General features: G+C 37.0%; 1 protein-coding gene across 5 annotated transcripts in view; it reads left to right on the forward strand.

The window, feature by feature from the left end:
• Nucleotides 1-23,772, forward strand: part of LOC111151052 (calmodulin regulated spectrin associated protein family member 2) — a 117,897-nt gene that overhangs the window by 55,616 nt on the left and 38,509 nt on the right. For all 5 annotated transcript variants that reach the window (XM_022508780.1, XM_022508781.1, XM_022508782.1 and 2 more), the window contains exons 3-4: nucleotides 15,748-15,909; nucleotides 21,403-21,486. In XM_022508780.1, the coding sequence (XP_022364488.1) occupies nucleotides 15,748-15,909; nucleotides 21,403-21,486 (246 nt within the window). The remainder of the gene's footprint in view (nucleotides 1-15,747; nucleotides 15,910-21,402; nucleotides 21,487-23,772) is intronic.

The following is a 23,772-nucleotide window of genomic DNA, read 5'->3' on the forward strand; positions in this document are numbered from 1 at the left end:
TGCTATAAACATCCGGGTGCACGTGCTCCTTCGGATCACTAATTTGTATCTTTAGGGTAAATACCCAGTAGTGCGATTGCTGGGTCGTAGGGTAGTTCTATTTTCAACTTTCTGAGAAACCTCCATGCTGTTTTCCAGAATGGCTGCACCAGCTTGCATTCCCACCAGCAGTGTAGGAGGGTTCCCCTTTCTCTGCATCCTCACCAGCATCTGTTGTTTCCTGACTTGTTAATTTTAGCCATTCTGACTGGTGTGGAGTGGTATCTCATTGTGGTTTTGATTTGTATTTCCCTGATGCCGAGTGATGTTGAGCATTTTTTCATGTGTCTGTTGGCCATCTGGATGTCTTCTTTGCAGAAACATCTGTTCATGTCCTCTGCCCATTTCTTGATTAGATTATTTGTTTTTTGGGTGTTGAGTATGATAAGTTCTTTATACATTTTGGATACTAGCCCTTTATCTGATATGTTGTTTGCAAATATCTTCTCCCATTCTGTCAGTTGTCTTTCGGTTTTGTTGACTGTTTCCTTGACTGTGCAAAGGCTTTTGATCTTGATGAAGTCCCAATAGTTCATTTTTGCCCTTGCTTCCCTTGCCTTTGGCGATGTTTCTAGGAAGAAGTTGCTGCAGCTGAGGTCAGAGAGGTTGCTGCTTGTGTTCTCCTCAAGGATTTTGATGGATTCCTTTCTCACATTGAGGTCTTTCATCCATTTTGAGTCTATTTTTGTGTGTGGTATAAGGAAATGGTCCAGTTTCATTTTTCTGCATGTGGCTGTCCAATTTTCCCAACACCATTTGTTGAAAAAACTGTCTTTTTTCCATTGGACATTCTTTCCTGCTTTGTCGAAGATCAGTTGACCATAGAGTTGAGGGTCTATTTCTGGGCTTTCTATTCTGTTCCATTGATCTATGTGTCTGTTTATGTGCCATCACTGTACCATACTGTCTTGATGATGACAGCTTTGTAATACAGCTTAAGTCTGGAATTGTGATGCCACCAACTTTGGCTTTCTTTTTCAACATTCCTCTGGCTATTTGAGGTCTTCTCTAGTTCCGTATAAATTTTAGGATTATTTGTTCCATTTCTTTGAAAAAAAATGGATATTTTGATAGGGATTGCATTAAACGTGTACATTGCTTTAGGTAGCAGAGACATTTTCACAATATTTGTTCTTCTAATCCATGAGCATGGACATTTTTCCATTTCTTTGTGTCTTCCTCAATTTCTTTCATGAGTACTTTATAGTTTTCTGAGTACAGATTCTTTGCCTCTTTGGTTAGGTTTATTCCTAGTTATCTTATGGTTTTTGGGTGCAGTTGTAAAATGGGATTGACACCTTAATTTCTTTTTCCTCTGTATTGTTGTTGGTATATAGAAATGCAACTGATTTCTGTGCATTGATTTTATATCCTGACACTTTACTGAATTCCTGTACAAGTTCTAGCCTTTTGGAGTGGAGTCTTTTGGGTTTTCCACATAAAGTATTAATATCATCTGCAAAGAGTGACAGTTTGACTTCTTTTTGCCAATTTGCATGCCTTTAATTTCTTTTTGTTGTCTGATTGCTGAAGCTAAGACTTCTAGTACTATGTTGAATAGCAGTGGCGATAATGGACATCTCTGCCATGTTCCTGACCTTAGTGGAAAAGCTCTCAGTTTTTCTGCATTGAGAATGATATTCACTGTGGGTTTTTCATAGATGGCTTTAATGATATTGAGGTATGTACCATCTATCCCTATACTTTGAGGAGTTTTGATAAAGAGAGGATGCTGTATTCTGTCAAATGCTTTTTCAGCAACTATTGAGAGTATCATATGGTTCTTATTCTTTCTTTTATTAATGTGTATTATATCACATTGATTGGTTTGCAGATGTTGAACCAACCTTGCAGCCCTGGAATAAATCCCACTTGGTCGTGGTGAATAATCCTTTTAATGTACTGTTGGATCCTATTGGCTAGTATTTTGGTGAGAATTTTCGCATCTGTGTTCATCAAGGATATTGGTCTATAATTCTCTTTTTTGATGGGGTCTTTGACTGGTTTTGGCATCAAAGTAATGCTGGCCTCATAAAATGAGTTTGGCAGGTTTCCTTCCATTTCTATTTTTTGGAACAGTTTCAGGAGAATAGGTATTAATTCTTCTTAAATGCTTGGTAGAATTCCCCTTCTAACTTCCCCAGAAGCCGTCTGGCCCTGGGCTCTTGTTTGTTGGGAGATTTTTGATGACTGCTTCAATCACCTTATTGGTTATGGGGCTGTTCAGGTTTTCTATTTCTTCCTGGTTCAGTTTTGGTAGTTTATACGTCTCTAGGAATGCATCCATTTCTTCCAGATTGTCAAATTTGCTGGTGTATAGTTGCTCATAATATGTTCTTAGAATTGTTTGTATTTCTTTGGTGTTGGTTGTAATCTCTCCTCTTTCATTCATGATTTTATTGATTTGGGTCCTTTCTCTTTTCTTTTTGTTAAGTCTGGCCAGGGGTTATCAGTCTTATTTATTCTTTCAAAGAACCAGCTCCTAGTTTTGTTGATTTGTTCTACTGTTCTTTTGGTTTCTATTTCATTGATTTCTGCTCTGATCTTTATTATAATTTCCCTTCTCCTGCTGAGTTTAGGCTTTCTTTGTTGTTCTTTCTCTTGCTCCTTTAGGTGTAGGGTTAGGTTGTGTATTTGAGACCTTTCTTGTTTCTTGAGAAAGGCTTCTATGGCTATATACTTTCCTCTCAGGACTGCCTTTGCTGTGTCCCACAGATTTTGAACAGTTGTGTTTTCATTATCATTTGTTTCCATGAATTTTTCAATTCTTCTTTAATTTCCTGGTTGACCCATTCATTCTTTAGTAGGATGCTCTTTAGCCTCCATGTATTTGAGTTCTTTCCAACTTTCCTCTTGCAGTTGAGTTCTAGCTTCACAGCATTGTGGTCTGAAAATATCCAGGGAATGATCCCAATCTTTTGGTACCAGTTGAGACCTGATTTGTGACCCAGGATGTGATATATTCTGGAGAATGTTCCATGTGCACTAGAGAAGAATGTGTATTCTGTTGCTTTGGGATGGAATGTTCTGAATATATCTGTGATGTCCATCTGGTCCAGTGTATCATTTAAGGCCTTTATTTCCTTGTTGATGTTTTGCCTGGATGATCTGAGCATTTCAGTGAGGGAGGGTGTTAAAGTGCCCTACTATTATTGTATTATTGTTGATGTGTTTCTTTGATTTTGTTATTAGTTGGTTTATATAGTTGGCTGCTCCCATGTTAGGGCATAGATATTTAAAATTGTTAGATCTTCTTGTTGGACAGATCTTTTGAGTATGACATAGTGTCCTTCCTAATCTCTTATTATAGTCTTTGGCTTAAAATCTAATTTATCTGATACAAGGATTGCCACCCCAGCTTTCTTTTGATGTCCATTAGCATGATAAATTGTTTTCCACCCCCTCACTTTAAATCTGGAAGTATCTTTGGGTCTGAAATGAGTTTCTTGTAGATAACATATTGATGGGTTTTGTTTTTTTATCCATTCTTATACCCTGTGTCTTTTGATTGGGGCATTTGGCCCATTTACATTCAGGGTAACTATTGAAAGATATGAATTTAGTGCCACTGTATTGCCTGTAAGGTGACTGTTACTGTATATTGACTCTGTTCCTTTCTGGTCTACTACTTTTAGGCTCTCTCTTTGCTTTGAGTTCCCCTTTCAATTTTTCTTGTAGGGCTGGTTTGGTTTTTACAAATTCTTTTAGTTTTTGTTTGTCCTGGAAGCTTTTTATCTCTCCTTCTCTCTTCAATGATAGCCCAACTGGATATAGTATTCTTGGCTGCATATTTTTCTCATTTAGTGCTCTGACTATACCATGCCAGTTCTTTCCGGCCTGCTAGGTCTCTATGGATAAGTCTGCTGCCAATCTAATATTTATACCATTGTATGTTACAGATTTCTTGTCCCGAGCTGCTTTTGGGATTTTCTCTTTGTCACTAAGACTTATAAGGTTTACTATTAGATGATGGGTGTGGACCTATTTATATTGATTTTGAGGTGGATTCTCTGTGCCTCCTGGATTTTGATGCCTGTTCCCTTTACCATATTAGGGAAATTCTCTATTATAATTTGCTCCAATATACCTTCTGCCCCCTCTCTCTTTCTTCTTCTGGAATCCCAATTATTCTAATATTGTTTCGTCTTATGATATCACTTATCTCTTGAATACTCCCCTCGTGGTCCAGTAGTTGTTTGTCTCTCTTTTGCTCAGCTTCTTTATTTCCTGTCATTTGGTCTTCTCTATCACTAATTCTCTCTTCTGCCTCATTTACCCTAGCAGTAAGAACCTCCATTTTTTGCACCTCATTAATAGCTTTTTTTATTTCAGCTTGGTTAGATTTTATTTCTTTCATTTCTCCAGAAAGGGCTTTTATTTCTCTAGACAGATTTTTCTAATACCTTCCATGCCTTTTTCAAACACAGCTAGCACCTTGAGAATTGTCATTCTGAACTCTAGATCTGACATATTACCAATGTCCGTATTGATTAGATCACTAGCCTTTGGTACCACCTCTTATTCTTTTTTTTTGTGGTGAGTTTTTCCGCCTTGTCATTTTATCCAGATAAGAATATACGAACGAGAGAATAAAATACTAGAAGGGTGGCAGAGACCCCAGAAAAATGTACGCTAACCAAATCAGAAGAGAAGAAAGGGGGTAAAAAGAAGTTTAAACAAAATTAAAAGTTAAGAAAATATATGTATATTAGATGGTGAATAGAACAGAACCACCCACTTAATTTTGGGTGTATTTTGATCTGTTAGAAGAAACTACCTCCCAAATTTTTAAAGAAAGAAAAACATAGGGGCGCCTGGGTGGCTCAGTGGGTTAAGCCGCTGCCTTCGGCTCAGGTCATGATCTCAGGGTCCTGGGATCGAGCCCCGCATCGGGCTCTCTGCTCAGCAAGGAGTCTGCTTCCTCCTCTCTCTCTGCCTGCCTCTCTGCCTGCTTGTGATCTCTGTCTGTCAAATAAATAAATAAAATCTTTAAAAAAAAAAAAAAAGAAAGAAAGAAAAACATATATATACAAAAATAGGGGTAAACATGATGAAGGGATAGAATATAACTGTAAAGATGAAAATTGAAAAAAGTTCTAAAAAATGAATTGGTAATTGGTTGGGAAAAGAAAGAAAAAAAGTGGAGAGAATTTGCTCAGGCTGGAGATTAGAACAAAGCCGTGTGCTAGATTTAGGGTATATTTTGGTCTATTAGAAGAAATTGTATCCCAAAAATTTTTTGGAAGAGAAAACCCTGTATGTATACAAAAAATAAAATTAGAGACAATGAAGGATAAAATATGACTATAATAATGAAGGTTTAAAAAGATTTTTTTTAAAGAAAGGTATTGTTGAGATAAACTACTTAAAAGATGTTAAAAGAGGAAAAGTTTAAAAAAATTAGAATAAGAAAAAAATAAAATTAAGAACATTTAATTGACTTTGCAAGACTAAAGAATCATGGGGAGAAAGCCATGAATTTCATGCTTTGCTTTCCCCTCCTCTGAAATTCCACTGTTCTCCTTGTTCAGTGAGCTTGGTCTTGGCTGGATGTTCTTAATGATCTTCTGGGGAAGGGGCCTGTTGTAGTGATTCTCAAATTTCTTTGCCCAAGAGGTGAAATTGGGCCACCCTTGCCAGGGGCCAGGCTAAGTAATCCGCTCGGTTCACTCTTGGGAGCTTTTGTTCCCTGAATGCTTTCCGTAGAGCTCTGGAGATGGGAATGAAAATGGCGGCTTCCCAATCTTCGGCCCAGAGGAGCTGAGAGCTCGTGGCCCCACTCCTCAGTGTGCCCTCGGAGAAAAACTGTCAATTACTCCTGTCTCCCTGGTTTCCGGCTGTGCCCCAAGCTCACCCAGCCTGTGACTTAGCGTTTCTGTCTCTGGCGCACAGTCCCGTTTGGAGTCTCCAAACCTAGCAGATCCCTCCTGCTCTGCTCTTCTGGCGGATGAAGGTGGGTCTCCTGGGATCTGCCACTTGTAGGGTCCCTGCTCTAAGAGCAATGGTCCGACTATGCCGCAGATCACAGTTTGAGGTAACCCAGAGCTGAGAGCTCATTCCTTGGCTTTGTCTCTGTAGCCAGCTTCCCCGCTCTGATACCTGTGAGCTCTGCTACACTCAGACACCCACGATCCTTCTGTGACCCCACGGGACCTGAGACCACACTGTCCCTGCGAGGGCTCCACCTCCGCTTAGCCTCTGGAGTGATGTCCCCCAGTGGAGCAGACTTCTAAAAGTTCTGATTTTGTGCTCCACTGCTCCACTGCTTGCCAGGAGCTGGCCCCTCCTCCAGCAGTCTATCTTCCCATTGCTTCCGATTCATTTCTCCACATGTCCTACCTTTCAGAAAGTGGTCGATTTTCTGTTTCTAGAATTGCTGCTCTTCTTCTCTTCAATCTCCTATTGGGTTTATAGGTGTTCAGAATGGTTTGATAACTATCTAGCTGAACTCCTGTGTCCTGATGTCATCTCAGTGTGCTACTCCTCTGCCATCTTGACTCCTCCTCTCTAATTTTACATTTCTAATTTGGCATTGTAATGTAAAGAAAAGCATTCTCTTTCGTTCCCTCGTAATGATTATCACCATGGACTCATGGATTTTTTTTTTTAATTCCTTTTACTATAACTCATTGTTGTCATTAATCTTTTTTATATTAAAAAAATGGGTCCATATTTGTCAGAAGGAGCCCCATGTAAGCTGGCTTCTGTAACTTTTTGACATCTCCCCATCAGTCTTTGAATATTTTTTTTCTTTCTGACACAACTGTATATTCCAGGCTCAATTTGTACTTTTTCTGTTTCTGACTTGGATTCAGTCATTTTCTAAAGAGCCTTGGTTTTATATAAATGCGGGAAATAGTATTTAGATACCAAGATCTGGGCACAGGTGTATTTATTGCTACTTTAGTTACTGCTTCTAGGCCCTTTCTTCACCTTAGGGGTAGGAAAAATACATGTATATAATCACAAGTTCTTATTGATTACATGTAATTCAAAACTGGAACCATAGAGTTTTTCCATATTTGAATCATAAGGTAAACATTGCCCCCAGGACTCCTTCCCAGAGATGTGCGTCCCCATCCTGTTGCAGCTCTTGGCTAGGGACAGTTGCTTTGCCTCCTGTGCCCATCTTAATATGGCTCTACTGGCTGAGCTCCACCTCTGTCAGCCATATCTCAGCATTGCTCTAGTTAGAGCACTGGCAGCACTTTCACAGTGGTTTTTGTGTATTTTCCAATGTCTGCTGAGGCAGCTTCCAGTCAGGTTGAGCTGTCTGCTTGAATAGTCCAGGTTACCTCCTGGTTACAAAGTGGCATAGCTTTTGAGTGGTTTACCCCTACCCTATTCTGGACATAAACAATGTTATTTTTAGATCACAAAATGCCTTGTACTATTACTGTCGTCATTTTACAGATGAGGATATTGAAGCACAGAGAAATTGAGACTTTGCTCAAAACTACATAGTAGGTGACACAGTCAAGGTTGAACCTAGGCTTTCTACTTAAATAGTCCTTGGTCTTAATCTACACTACTAGTCCATAGGGTTTAAAGAAGAAGTAGGGGAAGATGCGGCCTGACAAGAGTGATTATTTTAACATAATGAAGAACTTCATTAATCAAATAACTTTGGACTTATTTGGTAGGCCCTGGGAAGTCATAGAAGGCTTTTGCTTGTAGAATGTTGTGATTAGAGATGTGCTGTAGAAGGTTAATTTCTTGTGGCTCTGGGGACTATTGGAGGCAAGATTCCTGTTAGGATGCTATTCTTGGGCCTCTCTCTGGGGAAATAAAGAATCACCATCTCTTAAGGTTTAGGGCTAGGGAATTTGTGATTTGATGCTCAGTTGGATTGAGAACACCTGTGGTAGACTGTTTTCTTTGTTTACCATATGTGTTTGGTTACTGTTATGCTGTTCCTGTATGTGTCTATCTAGTAGATCCTCATTTAAGTACACTTGCTGTTAAAGGTTAGACATATTCCAGATGAAGTTGATGGAACTGCCCAGGAGACCTAGTATCTTTCATTGGTCAGGATCTTTTAATAGACATTTGAGCTATACTATATTTTGTATAGACTCGTTTTGGAATAAGGCTTAGTATCCATTTGATTCAACATTATCTTGAAAATGGTTCTCCATTGGGTAGTATGATTGTCAGATTCACCAAATGCAAATGACAGAATATAAACCAGATGTCCCTGCAACCCTTATAGAAACAGATTAAAGAGAACTCTCAGCTGTTTTGTTGTGTGTTATATTTGTTAAATTTAGGCAAAATTAATATTGAATCTCAGGAGAAGGGTATTTTGAATCCTGTGGCCATCACCTCCCTGGTCAACTGGCAACTGGTCAGTGTTGCCATTTTCACCATTCTGTCTGGTGAGAGCAGAGCAACAGTGGCTCTCTTTGGTCCTCTGTTTAATAAAGGTTGGGTACAACATCAGTAGGTCATAAATAGCAGTGCCATAATTCTCCTGTAGGTTACAACTAAAATCTATGTTGGTCAGTGTATACTCCTGACTTTGTTTCTAAGGCCAGTGCTTTTTGTTCCTTGGGTCAACCCACTTTTGATAGGCTGGATTTTTGATGTGCTATGAATTCCTTATACCAGAGGACAGACATTATGATTAGAAGTTTCTTTTTCTTCTGGAAAATTTCTGTTTTCATGCCAACTATAGAAATCTCTAAGGGCGCCTGGGTGGCTTAGTGGGTTAAACCTCTGCCTTCGGCTCAGATCATGATCTCAGGGTCCTGAGATTGAGCCCCGAATCGGGCTCTCTGTTGAGCAGGGAGCCTGGTCCCCATCCCCACCCTGCCTACCTCTCTGCCTACTTGTGATCTCTGTCTGTCAAATAAATAAATAAAAATCTTTAAAAAAAAAAAAAGAAGTATCTAAGATTCTAGATACTTTAAGGTGAAGGGTGATTTATTTTTCTAGATAGTGGGTATTTTAGATATTATTAAAAATAACATTTGCTTATTTCTATAAGTTTGCATTCTGCATACCTTTAAGCAGGAGATATCTATATATTGATGATAAAAAAATAAATATGCAAAATTCTGTTTTCCTTTCACAGATTTTTATTTCTAATCTCTTATGGCTTCAACTAATCTGGGTAAAAGATATTTTTATTTTTATTTTTTTTTATTTTTTTTTTTTTTTAAAGATTTTATTTATTTGATGCAGAGAGAGAGAGAGAGATCACGACTAGGCAGAGAGAAAGGGGGAAGCAGGCTCCCCGCTGAGCGGAGAGCCCCATGTGGGGCTCGATCCCAGGACCCTGAGATCATGACCTGAGCTGGAGGCAGAGGCTTAATCCACTGAGCCACCCAGGCACCCCGGTAAAAGATATTTTTAAAGATCATCATTTATGATCTTTCTTAGATATTACTTAAAATACTAAAATAGCCTACTATCTAGAAAAATAAATCACCCTTTACCTTGAAGTATTTATAAAGATACTTGGCAAACCTATGAATAATGGCTCACTTAGAGCCAGAAATGGTGATATATGAGATATTTATACTGGAAAAGTGGGAGAAGAACATCACAAATTAATCTGGTTTTTCTGAGTACGAGCTTGAGATAAAGTTGATGTAGCATATAATTCACCCATTTGAACTATACAGTGTAATGGTTTTTAGTATATTCAGAATTGTACAGGCATCTCCACAATTTTAGAAAATTTTTATCACACTGAAAAGAGACCCTACACCCTTTACTATCATCATCCTATCTCCCCATCTCCCACCCCCAACCCTGAGCAACTGCTTTTCTATTTTCTATCTATATATATATTGCCCATTTTGGACATTTCCTATAAATGGAATAATACATATTTGTGTGTGTGTGAGAGAGAGAGATTCGCATCTTTTTTTTTTTTTAAGATTTATTTATTTGACAGAGAGAGATCGCAAGTAGGCAGAGAGGCAGGTGGGGGGGGGGTACGGGAAGCAGGCTCCCTGCTGAGCAGAGAGCCCGATGTGGGGCTCGATCCCAGGACCCTAGATCATGACCTAAGCCAAAGGCAGTGGCTTAACCCACTGAGCCACCCAGGCGCCCGAGATTGGCATCTTTTACTTAGCATATTGTTTTCAAGGTTCATCTGTGTTGTATATATCACTATTTTATTGCTGAGTTGTATTCCATTGTATGGAATATCTATATTTTGTTTATCCATTCATCAGTTGGTGGACATTTGGGTTGTTTCTACCTTTTTGGCTATTATGAATGTGAACAGATTTTGTGGTTTTATTTCTCTTGAATATATATACACCTAATGGTAGAATTGACCAAATGGTAATTCTTTGTTTAATTTTTTGAGGAACTGCCAAAGTGTTTTGCACAACAGCTGTATCATTTTATGTTTTCACTAGCAGAGTATAAGGGTTCTGATTTCCCTACATTTTTGCCAACAGTTGTTACTATGTGACTTTTTAATTATAGTCTTCCTAATGGATGTGTAGTGATATTTCAGTAGGTTTAGTGCTATTTTACTTTTATCTTCATGTAAACTAAAGATAAATGAAACATACAGTAAACCTGTTTTAAAAATAAATAATATGCAAGGTATAATTTTCTGAATTGGAATTAATTTTGAGAAACCGTGGTCAGATATGTAGATGCTGTGCATATCATTTTAGCAGAATAATTCAAATACTTAATGTTCGTGATTGATTTGTCACGTCTTTGCTCCCTCCCATCTCCCTCTAGGACTGCTTGGGCATGGTAGGTATTAGAGCCACTATATCACAGTAGGCCAAGCAAAGCCTGGCTTCTTTTTAGGAATTTTTTTTTTTAAGTTCTGTGTCTAAATCTGATACAAGAATAATAAGAGGAATGCAATACTAGAACTTCTGTCTTACTAATATATGACAATTAAGCACTCTTCCTTATGTCATAGCTTTAACTTTAATTTCTAATATGTAAATGTAACTTATTTTATCTAGTCTCCACTGATTGGACAAAAAAAAAATATAACTTGTGTAACACAGATATAGAACCTACTATTGGCCCTTGTGTGATACTTTAAGCTCTGTCAAGTTAAATTCATCGGGATTCTGTACCTTTCCTTTTTCATCGCAACTTTTTATTCTGTAAGCAGTCTTTATACTGCTGCTCTTAGACGGCCCATAGACGTTCTGCTCTGCCACCTCGTGGTGGCAGTTAGTGCTTCTGCCACTGCTGCCTCGCCTCCAACTGATATGCAGACTCAGAGAGGGTAGCATTGGGATGAGTCCGCCTGTGGGTGTCAGGTGGTATGGGCCCTGGAGCCAGACTTCTAGGTTTGAGTCCCTGCATCACTACCTCCTTGCTGAGTCACCTTGAACAGGTTACACAGTTTCCTCATCTGTAAAATAAGCGTAATAATAGTCCCTCTCACAGGGTGGTTGTACTAAATGAGTTTAATACAAATTCTGAAAACATTACATGGCACATGGTACTCTGTGTTAGATATCATTGTTATTCTGATCTTAATGTTTTAGGTAAGACATTATAGATGTATGTTTTATTTAGAGATATAAATTACTCTATACTGGTTGTAGCCTAGAGTTTATTTTGTTTTTATTGATCTTTTCTAGATACATTATGTATATACTTTTCTATTTGCAGCTTTATTTATATTATGTATTAACTTTTTTATTTGCAACTTTCCTCTTTCTGTTTTACATAATTTTTAATTTAGCTCTATCTCATATAGTGACATTAAAGGGTAAAAAAATACTAGAATTTATTTAGTATTTATTTTGAAAGTTTTTAGTTTAAAAGTGGCTGACTATCATATAGAAATAACCGTAAGGACAAGAGTGGTATTTATAACAATTTATTTTTCAATTTGTAGAAGTTAAGTAATTAGTGAAATGAGAAAATGTTTTTGTTTTGAAAATGTATTACTGGGTGCCTGGATGGCTCAGTGGGTTAAGCAGCTGCCTTCAGCTCAGGTCATGATCTCAGGGTCCTGGGATTGAGTGCCGCATCGGGCTCTCTGCTCAGCAGGGAGCCTGCTTCCCTCTCTCTCTCTCTGCCTGCCTCTCTGCCTACTTGTGATCTCTCACTGTGTGTCAAATAAATAAATAAATAAATCTTTTAAAAAATATTACTAATTAGTTCTACTGTTTCCTAATTTTTTGAAGTAAATGATAGATTTTATATGCATTTTTTTGCATACTGTGACAAGGTAGTTTCTAAGTAAGTTTTTTTTTTAATAGCTTATCCCTTCCTGTTTTATATATGTTATATGTGTATATCCATACATGTATGTATATACATATATGTATGCATGTGTATATGGGTGTGTGTATATATATCCTGAACATTATTATAAACAGTGTTGTTTTTTTTCTACTCAATATTGTGCATATTTTCACCTGTTGTTAAATATTTTAAGGTACTATAAATTACTTATTATGGTTGTAACATTGTTTCCTTCCTTTTTGTTGTGTATAATATAATGGTCACTTTCATTCACATAGTTATTTTTTCCTCTCAAATTATATCTGTAGAATAAATTGCCAAGAGAAAGAATCTTGATAAAGAGTATGCAAATAGTTTTATGGCTCTTGAAATGTTTTCCCACATTTTTGTTCAAAAGAGTTATGCTAAAACTTTTAATTCCCGTAAATACTAATTATTAATTTAATACCAATTAAATACTAATTTCTAAAAGCTTTCCTCCTTAAAACTTTGTGCCAGGAAAAAAGATAAAAAAGACAGGATCTCTACTCTCTAGGGCCAGAGTGTAATAGAAAGGACACATACAGATAAATGACTTGAGTGAAAGGAAATTGATTCAGTGTGCCACTTAGGGTCTGAAGGAATAACTGGTCTGTCTGGGCATAGCATTCTGGAAAAGACTTCTCGGATAAGGTAGAATATGAAAATATCTGAATTTGAAACAATTATTGATGTTTATTTTTCTTTCTTGCAGATGGTGTTTATTTATCATTTCTAAAAATATTTCTTGCCTAACTAAATGATTTAATTTCTACCAACTGCACAAAAGTAGAAAGAGCACATAAAGTTTGGACAAAATATTTAATTGTCTGAACTTCAGCTTCCTCACATGTAAAATGTGTATGATACTTCCTTTAGAGAGTTGTGTTATAGAAAATGTATATTATTTCCAGCCTTATTTCAGAAAAGATTTGAAATGGAAGAACTAATATATTAATGAAGTCTTAGAATGACATCTGGCACATGAATTAGACTTATTAAGTAGGAATCGCCATTGGTTTTATGATTGCCATTATTAAGGTAAAGTAGCTGACTTTCTATCAATAGTGCTAACTTTTTGGTAGGCTAGTCTATCACCTCCTAGTCAAAACCCTCTTTTTTAAGCTCCAGTGTAAAGTTAGTTCTTCCTTCCTTACAGTGACACACAGACTAGCTTCTTTCTTTCTTTCTTTTTAAATTTTATTTATTTAGATTTTTGGAGAGAGCATGCAAACGGGGAAGGCTAGAAGGGGAGAAGAGAGAGAATCTTAAGCACACTCCAATCTCATGACCCTGAGATCATGAACTGAGATCATGATCTGAGCCAAAATCAAGAGTTGGTCGCTTAACCAACTAAACCACCCAGATGCCCTGCTTCTTTCCTTCTTTCCAGCTCTTACTAGTTGCCAGGTATCATGTTAGGTATAGGAAATATGAAGACAAATATCTCGTGGCCCTCAAAAGTCTTACTTTTTCACTAGGAGAATAGTGTTGTGTACAGGTGACTGTACCATGGTGAGATAGTCAGTGATTCTCAACCCTGGCTTCTGGGGAGCTTTTTAAAAATACCAGTGCCCGTGCCCTTCTTCACATAAGTCAAAATTTACTGCAAGTACAAACACTATTTTGTAGGAACCTCTACTCATTCTGTAGGAAGAATGAGTCATTTTGATTGGAAAATGAATTGGAAAAAAAACCTTTAGAATTAAGATGGCAGTCAGGCCAATGTCAGGACTTAGTATATATTTGTAAAGAAGATGACAACAGCAAGGGCATAGAAACCTGAAAGTTGGTGACAAATTTGGGAAACAGCAGTCTTCTGTGGCTCTTTTGAAAGGAGTGTGGATTAGGGGAAAGAAATGGTAAAATATAAGGCTAGACTGATAGGGCAATGATTAAAGAACTTTATCTCTGTTAAGGAGTTTAGACTTCTATAAAGTAAATGAGATAGATTTCATGAGAGAATGATATGATGAAATCTCTGACTTGGAAAAATGACTAGCCCTAGTTTATAACGTCTTCAGAAACAAATTCTAGATAGATTTAAAGTTAATAGAAAAAATAGAGGACAATATTTCCATATTCTTGGGTTGAGAAAGCCTTTTGTAAACATGGGGTAAATTCTGAAGCCATAATATTGAGATCAATAGATTTTTTTTACCAAGAATATGTTTAGATCTTCCCTATAGCTTACTATAAATAAAGTTGAAAATCCAAAGGCAAACTAGGAAAATGTATTTGCTATCAGAATGACACAGATATAATCTTCCTAATATATAAAGAACTCTCACAAATCAAGAAATAAAGATAGATGGACATCCCCAAAAGAAAAATAGGCGAAAGATATAAGCAGGCAGTTTTCCAAGGAAAAAATACAAATTTTTTGTTTAGCATGTAAAAAGATGCTCATCCTCTTTCAGAGAAATGCAAAGTCAAACAAGAGTGGGGTTTTTGTAACCTTTCAGACTAATACATATGATAAAAAGTGAATGATGTCATATGTTGACCAAAAATGTGGGGAAACAGGCAGAGTGATAACATTCTTGGCAGGAGATAAACTGTTGCCACAAGCTTTCTAGGAAGCAGATTAGTGGTTATTTATGAAAATTTAAAATGTGGTTGCTCTTGGACCCAATAGCCCCACAATTAAAAATTGCCTCTGGAGAAATATAATGTTGTACCATTGTTTGTAATGCCAGAGAAGAGGACACAATGTGAATATTTACCTATTTGATGTGCATTAAATGTCTTTGTAAGAATATATACCAGACTATACCTGTTGCTAGGGGAGGAGGACTAGGAGAGAGGTAATTTCTACTTTATATACTTTGTAATGTTTGGAACTTTTAAGAATCACCATGTAATAATACTTTTGCATTTAAAAATAAGAAAACATGTACAACACCAACAAATAAAAAAGGCAAAGGAAATATTGGAAGTCCTGGGCTGCTGGGTGAATAGGATGAGGACGAAGATGGAGCCAGGAGAATCAGAGGTCTTTGTCTCCTTCAAGGGTGGGAAATGTTGATGGTCTGCACTGGAACTGTGGCAATCAGTAGATTGACAGACATTTTGGAAGTAGAATCTAGGAACTTCTACTATGTGGATGTGAAGCCCGGGGCAAAAGCATAGTCAAAGATTGGAAATTGACTAGTACCATTAATAATCGGCACACCAGACATAGTATCTTGAAGTTTGTAAGTTGTATTGCTGAATAAATGATTACAACATTATTAAAAATAGGAAAAATGGGAAAAGGAACATTCTCTGAGTAGAAGATAATGAATGTCTTAAAGATCCTCAATAATTATTTCAATGATAAATTAGTTTGGTTCAGTTAGCTCATCTCTCATTTTGTGCTTTCTTATTAAGGCTTGTCTTCTGTAGTCTTTAGTTCTGTTACTGTTTGTTAAAAATTATTATTAACATTTTAAAATATATAAACAACAGTTTCTAAGTGTAATTTTAAAACTCTGTGTTCTTTTGTATTTGCAGAGTGCTCATTTGGCCATGATAGATACGCTAATGATGGCTTATACCGTAGAAATGGTCAGTATAGAGAAAGTAATTGCGTGTGCTCAACAGTATTCAGCTTTTTTTCAAGCCACGGATCTGCCATATGATATTGAGGATGCCGTCATGTACTGGATTAATAAGGTAGGAATATGCTCACTGTAGTAAAAATGAGTTTCATAACCAGAAAATCCTCAATTAAAATCCTCAATTATGCACTGCGACTCTGCCACACATTGCTGGTTTTCTCTGCCCAAAATTCTTATGTTGAAATCCTAACCCCCAATGTGATGATGTTGGGAAGTGAGGCCTTTGGGAAGTGATTAAGTTATAATGGGATTAATGCCCATATAAAAGAGGCCCCGGGGAGCTCCCTTGCTCCTTCTGCCCTGTGATGTCACAGCAAAGAGATGGACAGGAAGCAGGCCCTCACCAGACACTGAATCTGCTGGTCCCTTGATCTTGGAATGTCCTGCATCCAGATCTATGAGAAATAAATTTCTGGATGGAACTAGAGGTATTATGCTATGTGAAATAAGTCAGTCATAGAAAGACAAATATATGATTTCACTCATATGTGGAATTTAAGAAACAAAATAGATGAGCATGGGGAAGGGAAGGAAAAATAAGATAAAAACAGAAGGAGGCAAACTGTAAGAGACTCTTGACTATGGGAAACCGCCTTAGGGTTGCTGGAGGGGAGGTGGGTAGAGGGAGGGGGACATTGGGTGAGGGACATTAAGGAGGGCACTTGATGTAATGTACACTTGGTGTTATATGCAATGGATGAATCACTAAGTTCTAGTCCTGAAACTAGTAATACACTATATGTTAGCTAAATTGAATTTAAACAAAAAATTTTTAAAAAGGGGGACCTGGGAGGCTTAGTGGGTTAAGTGTCTGCCTTCGGCTCAGGTCATGATCTCAGGGTCCTGGGCTCGAGCCCCACATGGAGCTCTCTGCTCAGCAGGGAGCCTGCTTCCCCCTCTCTCTCTGCCTGCCTCTCTGCCTACTTGTAATCTCTGTCAAATAAATAAATAAAATCTTTTAAAAATTTTTTCAAAAAAATAAAAAAAAAGAAATTTCTGTTGTTTATAAGCTACCTATTCTGTGTTATTTCTGTTACAGCAGCCTGAACAGACTAAGGCACACTCCATTACTGTTTTTGTTTTAAATCAAAATGAAAGCTAAAGTTGTTTAAGTTACTTAAAATTTCCCATTACCTTTTGACTAAAAAAAAATTTCTGTTAAAATGATTAAAATAGATTTCTGTATATTCTGCAATTTCTATAATTACATTTAATAATAATTATTTCATATCAGAGAAATATAAAATTCCCAGCACTCAGAGTAGGGTATTATACACTGTGAGTGTTGAATAAATATTTTTTGAATCCAAGAATGAAGTTTTATTCATCAGGATGGGAAACACTACAGAATGTCTATATTCCTGTGAGAATGATCCAATAGGGAGGGAGAACTAAATGATGCAGGAGAACGAGGGAGTAACAGTGTGGTCCATACACCAGTAGCATTAGCAGCACCTGAAGCTTCTTAGAAATGCCGACTCTCCACCCAAACCCCAGACCCATCAAATCAGATCCTGCATTTTAACAAGTTCCCACGACTCATACACACATGGAAACTTGACAAGCACGTGAAAGCTTGACAAGAACCGAAGCAGAGGATCAGTGACCATGACAAAGAAAGAAAGAGTTCTAGAGCAATAAGTGAAGAAAAACTGCCCTCTGATAGGATGTTGGAGGGCAGACTTTCTCCACTTTAACAGCAGGGAAGAAAGAAAGAGAAGGAGTACTGATGCAGAAAGGTTTACAGATTTGGTGGCAAGAAGAAAAAATTCCCACCTGATGGCTCCCCATCTCTAGTCTCAAAAAAGGAGAGGCAAGGTCCTCAACTAACAGTAAGAAGGGATGGGTTATGGAAAGTTTGAGGACTAGAGAAGAAAGGATGAAATCATCTTGAAATGTGGAAAAGTGAACTTCTTAGGGACACACTTCTTGGCCTGGCAGTAAGCCCTGAGTGTCCATTTGAAGTGTGTACTTCTAAATTTAAAGTGAAACTGACTTCCTTGTGTAAATTTCTCAAGTAATGCTTATCTCCATAGATGCACCCTAGAGAGAAGGTGGGTAACCAAGCTCATCTAGGGTTTTATCAGATAAACCACAAGAAGGAAAATAAAACTTCCCCATCCAGATAAAACCCCATTCTTCCATACACAGAACCTCTCCAAAGAGTTGTTTACTCATTCCCTAGCCTTCTCTGCTCTCTCTCCCATCCCCATTACTATCCTGAGATTGCTCCTGAGTTGGTTTGGAAGATGGCGTCCATTTTGACAAATCCGGTAATACTTCTCTGTACTTACCTTAAATTCAGTCTTTACTTCTAAATCATGTGTGACCCTTCTAAAGTTTGAATGGAGAACCCAAGGTGTTGGTAGGACTCAAGTGCCGCACGGGTCTCCTCTTTAGCAGGTGGCTTCTTCAGCCTGCCAGCACTCGTTTCCCTCTGCGCTCCTTGGAGTCTTTCCTACACGTGCATAGTTCAGGGCTCAGCCAAGGATTTGATGTCAGTTTATACATGGAGCTGGGGTCTCCCTCGTAGTGATTCCTTCTTTCCCAGGATACTCTTCCTCAAAGTCTAGCCATTCTGACAGTCTCAGATTTCTCCCTCAGTTCCTCATTCCAACAAGACTGGTTTTCTGCTTGAGTTCTAGCCACTGTGCATTGTGTGGATTGAGGAGAAAGCCATAGAAACATAGATTTCACTCAGCGTGTTCCTTTCTTTCAAAGGAAGAAACTTAAAACCCTGAGATCGAGTCATGTACTCTACTGACTGAGCCTACTGGGAGCCCTACTATTTTATATTTTAAAATCAAAAATAAAATAAATAAAAGCTAGTATATTTTAAAATTAATGGGTAGGATCTACTTCCAAGTTCATACTTGGCATGTTGGCAGGGTTCAGTGCAGGCAGTTGGACTGAAGGCCTCAGTTTCTTCTTGTCTCTGGGATGGAGGCAAGGCTAGCAATTCCCTGCCATGTGGGCCTCACCATAGGATAGCTCCCAGCACGGTAGCTTGCATCGTCAAAGCCAGCAAGAGAGTTGACTAGCAAGATTGAAATTAGAATGTTATGTAACATGATCACTAATGTGATATCCTATCACCTTAGTTGTATTCCGTTGGTTAGAAGCAAATTAGGTCCTTCCCGCATTCAGGGGGATTAGTGGAGACCATTTTAGAGCCATACTACCCCAAACCCCTTTATGAGGTAGCTTTTATTCAAACTAGCATCTGAGTCTAAGAGGCATCAAGGAATTATTAAGGTCATAGCTTGTAAGTACAGGTTTTGATTCAGACCCAAGTCTTTCCTAATTCTGTTGTCTCTTAGAGTATTTTATACAACCAAATTGATGATCTAACAGATTAACTAGAAAATCTTACAGCATGGTATATTCATATACTAAAATAAATCTGTTGATTAAATCCCTTATAACCCCTTAGAAATATCATGAATAGAAAAAACTCTTAGTGATTATTGTTAATTAAATTTATCATAAATTGGGTGCCTGGGTGGCTCGCCTTCGGCTCAGGTCATGATCCCATCATCTGGGATCCAGTCCCACATCTCCCTCCCTTGAGCTTGCTTCTCCTTTTGCCTCTCTTTCCGTCTCCCATGAATAAATAAATAAAATCTTATAAAAAATTTATCATAAATTAAAATTCCCCATTTGTTTTTATTTTTATTTTTTTAAGAGATTTTATTTATTCATGAGAGAGAGAGGCAGAGGCAGAGGCAAAGGGAGAAGCAGTCTCCCCAAAGAGCAGGGAGCCCGATATGGGTCTCTATCCCAGGACTCCGGGATCATGACCTGAGCCAAAGGCAGATGCTTAACCATCGAGCCACCCAGGCCCCCTCTCTCTCCATTTGTTTTTAGCCACTGAACTGAATTCTGGGCAATAGAAGAGTTCAGAAAATTATGGGTTTAGAGTTATGGCAGTTTATAATGGCATTAATGTTTTCCAGAGTGCCATAATTAAACAATGGAACATTTATTTTTCATTACTAGAGTGACCTTAAAATCATTAGCTCAAAATCCAGAATTGTTTAAAGTATTCTTAAGAAATATTTTATGTACTATATAGACTGTTTCTTAACCTTTCTAGATTATGGATGTTTGAGTAATGTAGTAAGAGATAAATTAGACCTTCTCCCTAGAACTTTTTAAAAATCTCCCAAGATTTTTACATCTATTTTATCTGTGGCCTTATGATGGCAGTAAAACCCACTCATGATTCAGGGACAGGTCTATGAAATCACAGATTAAGAACTTGATTCCAAGTGTTTTCTATTGTGTCACACACACACACACACACACACACACACACACACACACAGGAATGTTATTTAGCCATTAGAAAAGAAGGAAATCTTGTCCTTTGCAACAACATGGATAGATCTAGAGAGTATAATGTTAAGTGAAATAAGTCAGAGAAAGACAAATACCATATGATTTCACTCACTTGTGGAATTTAAGAAACAGAATAAAGGAAAAAAAGGACACAAACCAGAAAACAGACTCTTAACTATAGAGAACAGATGATTATCAGAGGGGAGAAGGGTTGTGGGGATGGTGAAATAGGTGAAGGGGATGAAGAGGACACTTACCTTGATGAGCACAAGAATCATACACAGAATTGTTGAATCACCACATTGTACACCTGAAACTAATTTAGTATCGTAATGTTAACTATACTGAAATTGAAAAAATAATAAATGCTTCATGCCATTAAAAAAAAAACCTACAGTGTTTTTATTGAAAATGAAAACATTAATTTTAAGGAAAATAATTTCCATTTACTAGTCCTTAAAGAGATAATAAAATTTTTTATGAAAAAGTTTGTTGGGGCGCCAGGATGGCTTAGTTGGTTAAGCGTCTACCTTCAAGCTCAGATCATGATCTCAGGGTCCTGGAATCAAGCCCCACAGTGGGCTCCCTGCTCATCAGGGATCTGGCTTCTCCCTCTCCCTCTGCTGCTGCTGCTCACCCTGCTTGTGCCCTCTTGCATTCTCCCTCTCTCTCAAGTAAATAAATAAATAAATAAGATCTTTAAATAAAAAGTTTGTTGGGGTCCTGGGTGGCTCAGTCAGTTAAGTGTCTGCCTTTGGATCAGGTCATCATCTCCGGGTCTTGGGATCAAGCCCTGAGTCGGGCTTCCTGCTCCACAGGGAGTCTGCTTCTCTCTTCTCTCTCCCTCTGCCCCTCCCCACTGCTCATTCTCTCTCTCTCAAATTAATAAATCTTTAAAGAAAATAAAAATTTTGAAAGTTTGTTTTGTAAGCATTAAAATTGGAAATTGAGTACCTTTTTTCTCTAGAACTCTAACCAGCTCCTGACATATAGTAGATATTCAGCAAATTTTTAAATAAATTAATTTAAGAATATCAAATAAAACACCTGTAAAATACCACTTTTTTCTGGTTGGGAAAATGAAATTTTCTCATTTAAGTGATACCAGTATTTGACATCGGAGATCTGACCACAGACATTTTATGGTGCATGTTATTTTACTGTCATATTTGAATATAAATTCAAATTAGTGTTTTTATGTTTTAAGGTAAATGAACATTTGAAAGACATTATGGAACAAGAACAGAAATTGAAAGAACATCACACAGTTGAAGCTCCGGGAGGTCAAAAGGTATATGTTTCAAAGAAAATAAGGTGCCTTTATAAATAGACTATGTATGTTCACATACATGTATTATTTGGGAAATACAGATATTAATAAATAGATATATTCATTAAATTATTTTTTTGGTGGTGTTAACTGTGCGCTAAGAAAGCATGTCATAAATGCCAAGTAAGTAGAAGTACAAAATGAGGGTTAATTGGATGAAGGTGTTTAGGAAAAACTTTTAATGATTAGAACTCAATTTCTTGAATACTTTGGCAAAAATAATGGCTTTGCCTTTGGTAAAATGTATGAAACAACAAAACATTTTCAGTGTATCAGCCTTACAATGACTTGTAGTAAGACTGGCCTTTAAAATATATTCCAGGAATTGTTAAGTTGTATATATGGTTATTCTATGAAGAAAGAAGAAACATGAATATGGATTCATTTTTTTCATGCTTTCAAAATTCTTGTGGCTTTTAGAGTTTCCTTCTTTGAAAATTTGTATTTTTATCATATACTAAGACCAGAAGTATATTTCCTGCACTATAGTATATCACATTTTTTAAAACAGTGAGAGCTCTTTAAACATGTTCTGTAGCATTTGAATTGGGGTGAAAGAAATTATAAGTATTCAGAGATCTTATTTTCCAGTTGAATTATTTAAAGTTTCTTTATTATTATACAGTTTTTCTATTCATTTTGGTCTAATGCTCCTGGTCATTGATACCTCTATAAGAAGAGAAAGAAAAAAGGAAAGAAAAGGAAAGGTGTTTTGTGTATTACCAACTTCAGTAGAAAACTTTTGTAGGAGACCACCTGAAATTGTGTCTAAATTTGTTATTTTGGGATCACAATGATTTCCCTCATTTAGCTTACTGACTAGCTGCTGAAAATACTGTGCATACTTGACTCTTCATCCTAACCTTGTTGACATCCTTTCTCCTAAATTAGGTACATCAGAATGGAAATCTTTGTTTTCTGTCACCCCTGATCACATGTTCCATTTTCCTGACTTTCAGCAGCTTCTGTCCCTGTCTATTTCCTCTTTCTTCCCCGAGTCCTTTCCTGTTAATTTACCTTCTTTTCTCTTTCTCATCCTGTATGGGTTAAAACCTTGCCCCCAGTTTTGCTCCTGGCTCTAATCAGGAATAAGCTAAGATGGTATCATCCTAAGTTATAACACTGATGACCTTTTTCCATAGAAATCTTGTTTGTTAAATATAATGATTAAATTCTGTAGTATTGCATACACATCATGAAGCACGTGGGGATTGTTTGCTGACATAGGACCCAATAAACATAATTTTATGGAATAAAAAAATGCCATTTATATTCCAAACAGAGCAAGTGGCTTTTAAGAAAAGCTATGTGGAATCTGGGCACTACTCATAACATTTTGATGTTTTAATAGTGCTTAGTCTTATGCAATTGCAAATATTAACCTCACAACCAATATTTGTTTAGTGAGTCATTGAGTAAATGAAGAAGTAAATATGACTCATTTTTAAATATTTGGATTAATACATATTTTAGCACAATACATATTTTTATTTTCAAATGATTTTTTTTCCAATTGTTCGAATCTTTGTGCAAATTTCACATAGACTGTGTTAATTTTACAGAGTCTTACTGCAAAGTGCGGTGTCTCATCATTATGAAGAACCACTTTGTGACACTGTAAACTAGGGAAAGAAATCTCTATTACCTAATGACGAGATTTTTGGCATTTGAACTGGTTGGTTTGGCTGGAAATTCAGTCACTTTATTCTTGATTTTTATTCCCATAAAAGCAAAATTCTTGATTCTTTTCTCCTTTTAGGGATGAGAGGTAGAATGACTTGTTCTTTCTTATTGCTATATAATTGGAAAGAAGTTGCCACGCCACCCACCTACTCAAGCTTGCTGGCCTCCTAACCCAGATTAGCCTTGTTGTCTGTGATTTATCCAGCTATAGCCAGAGCCCATTGTTTGGATGATAACATTTCTTACCTTTTGTCCTTATCTACCTATTCTCAACTTAGATGTCCAATAAAATCTATTTTATGAAACTTCTTTTTAAACCATCTTCTTGGTAAAATATATTCATATTTTGAGGGATACTTGCACTGTATTTTTTTTTAACTTCTTCAAACTTTAATTTATTGAGTTAACATTTCCTCATTACCAAAAATGCTGCATTATTGTACATATAATTTCTTTCTTTCTTTCTTTCTTTCTTTTTGAACTACAGGTTTATTCCTTTTTTTTTTTTTAAGATTTTATTTATTTGACAGAGATCACAAGTAGGCAGAGAGGCAGGAGGGAGAG

This window comes from Enhydra lutris, unplaced genomic scaffold (genome assembly GCF_002288905.1).
Source record: "Enhydra lutris kenyoni isolate GAN:26980312 unplaced genomic scaffold, ASM228890v2 scaffoldscaffold25, whole genome shotgun sequence".
In the NCBI taxonomy this organism is placed as follows: Eukaryota; Metazoa; Chordata; class Mammalia; order Carnivora; family Mustelidae; genus Enhydra; species Enhydra lutris.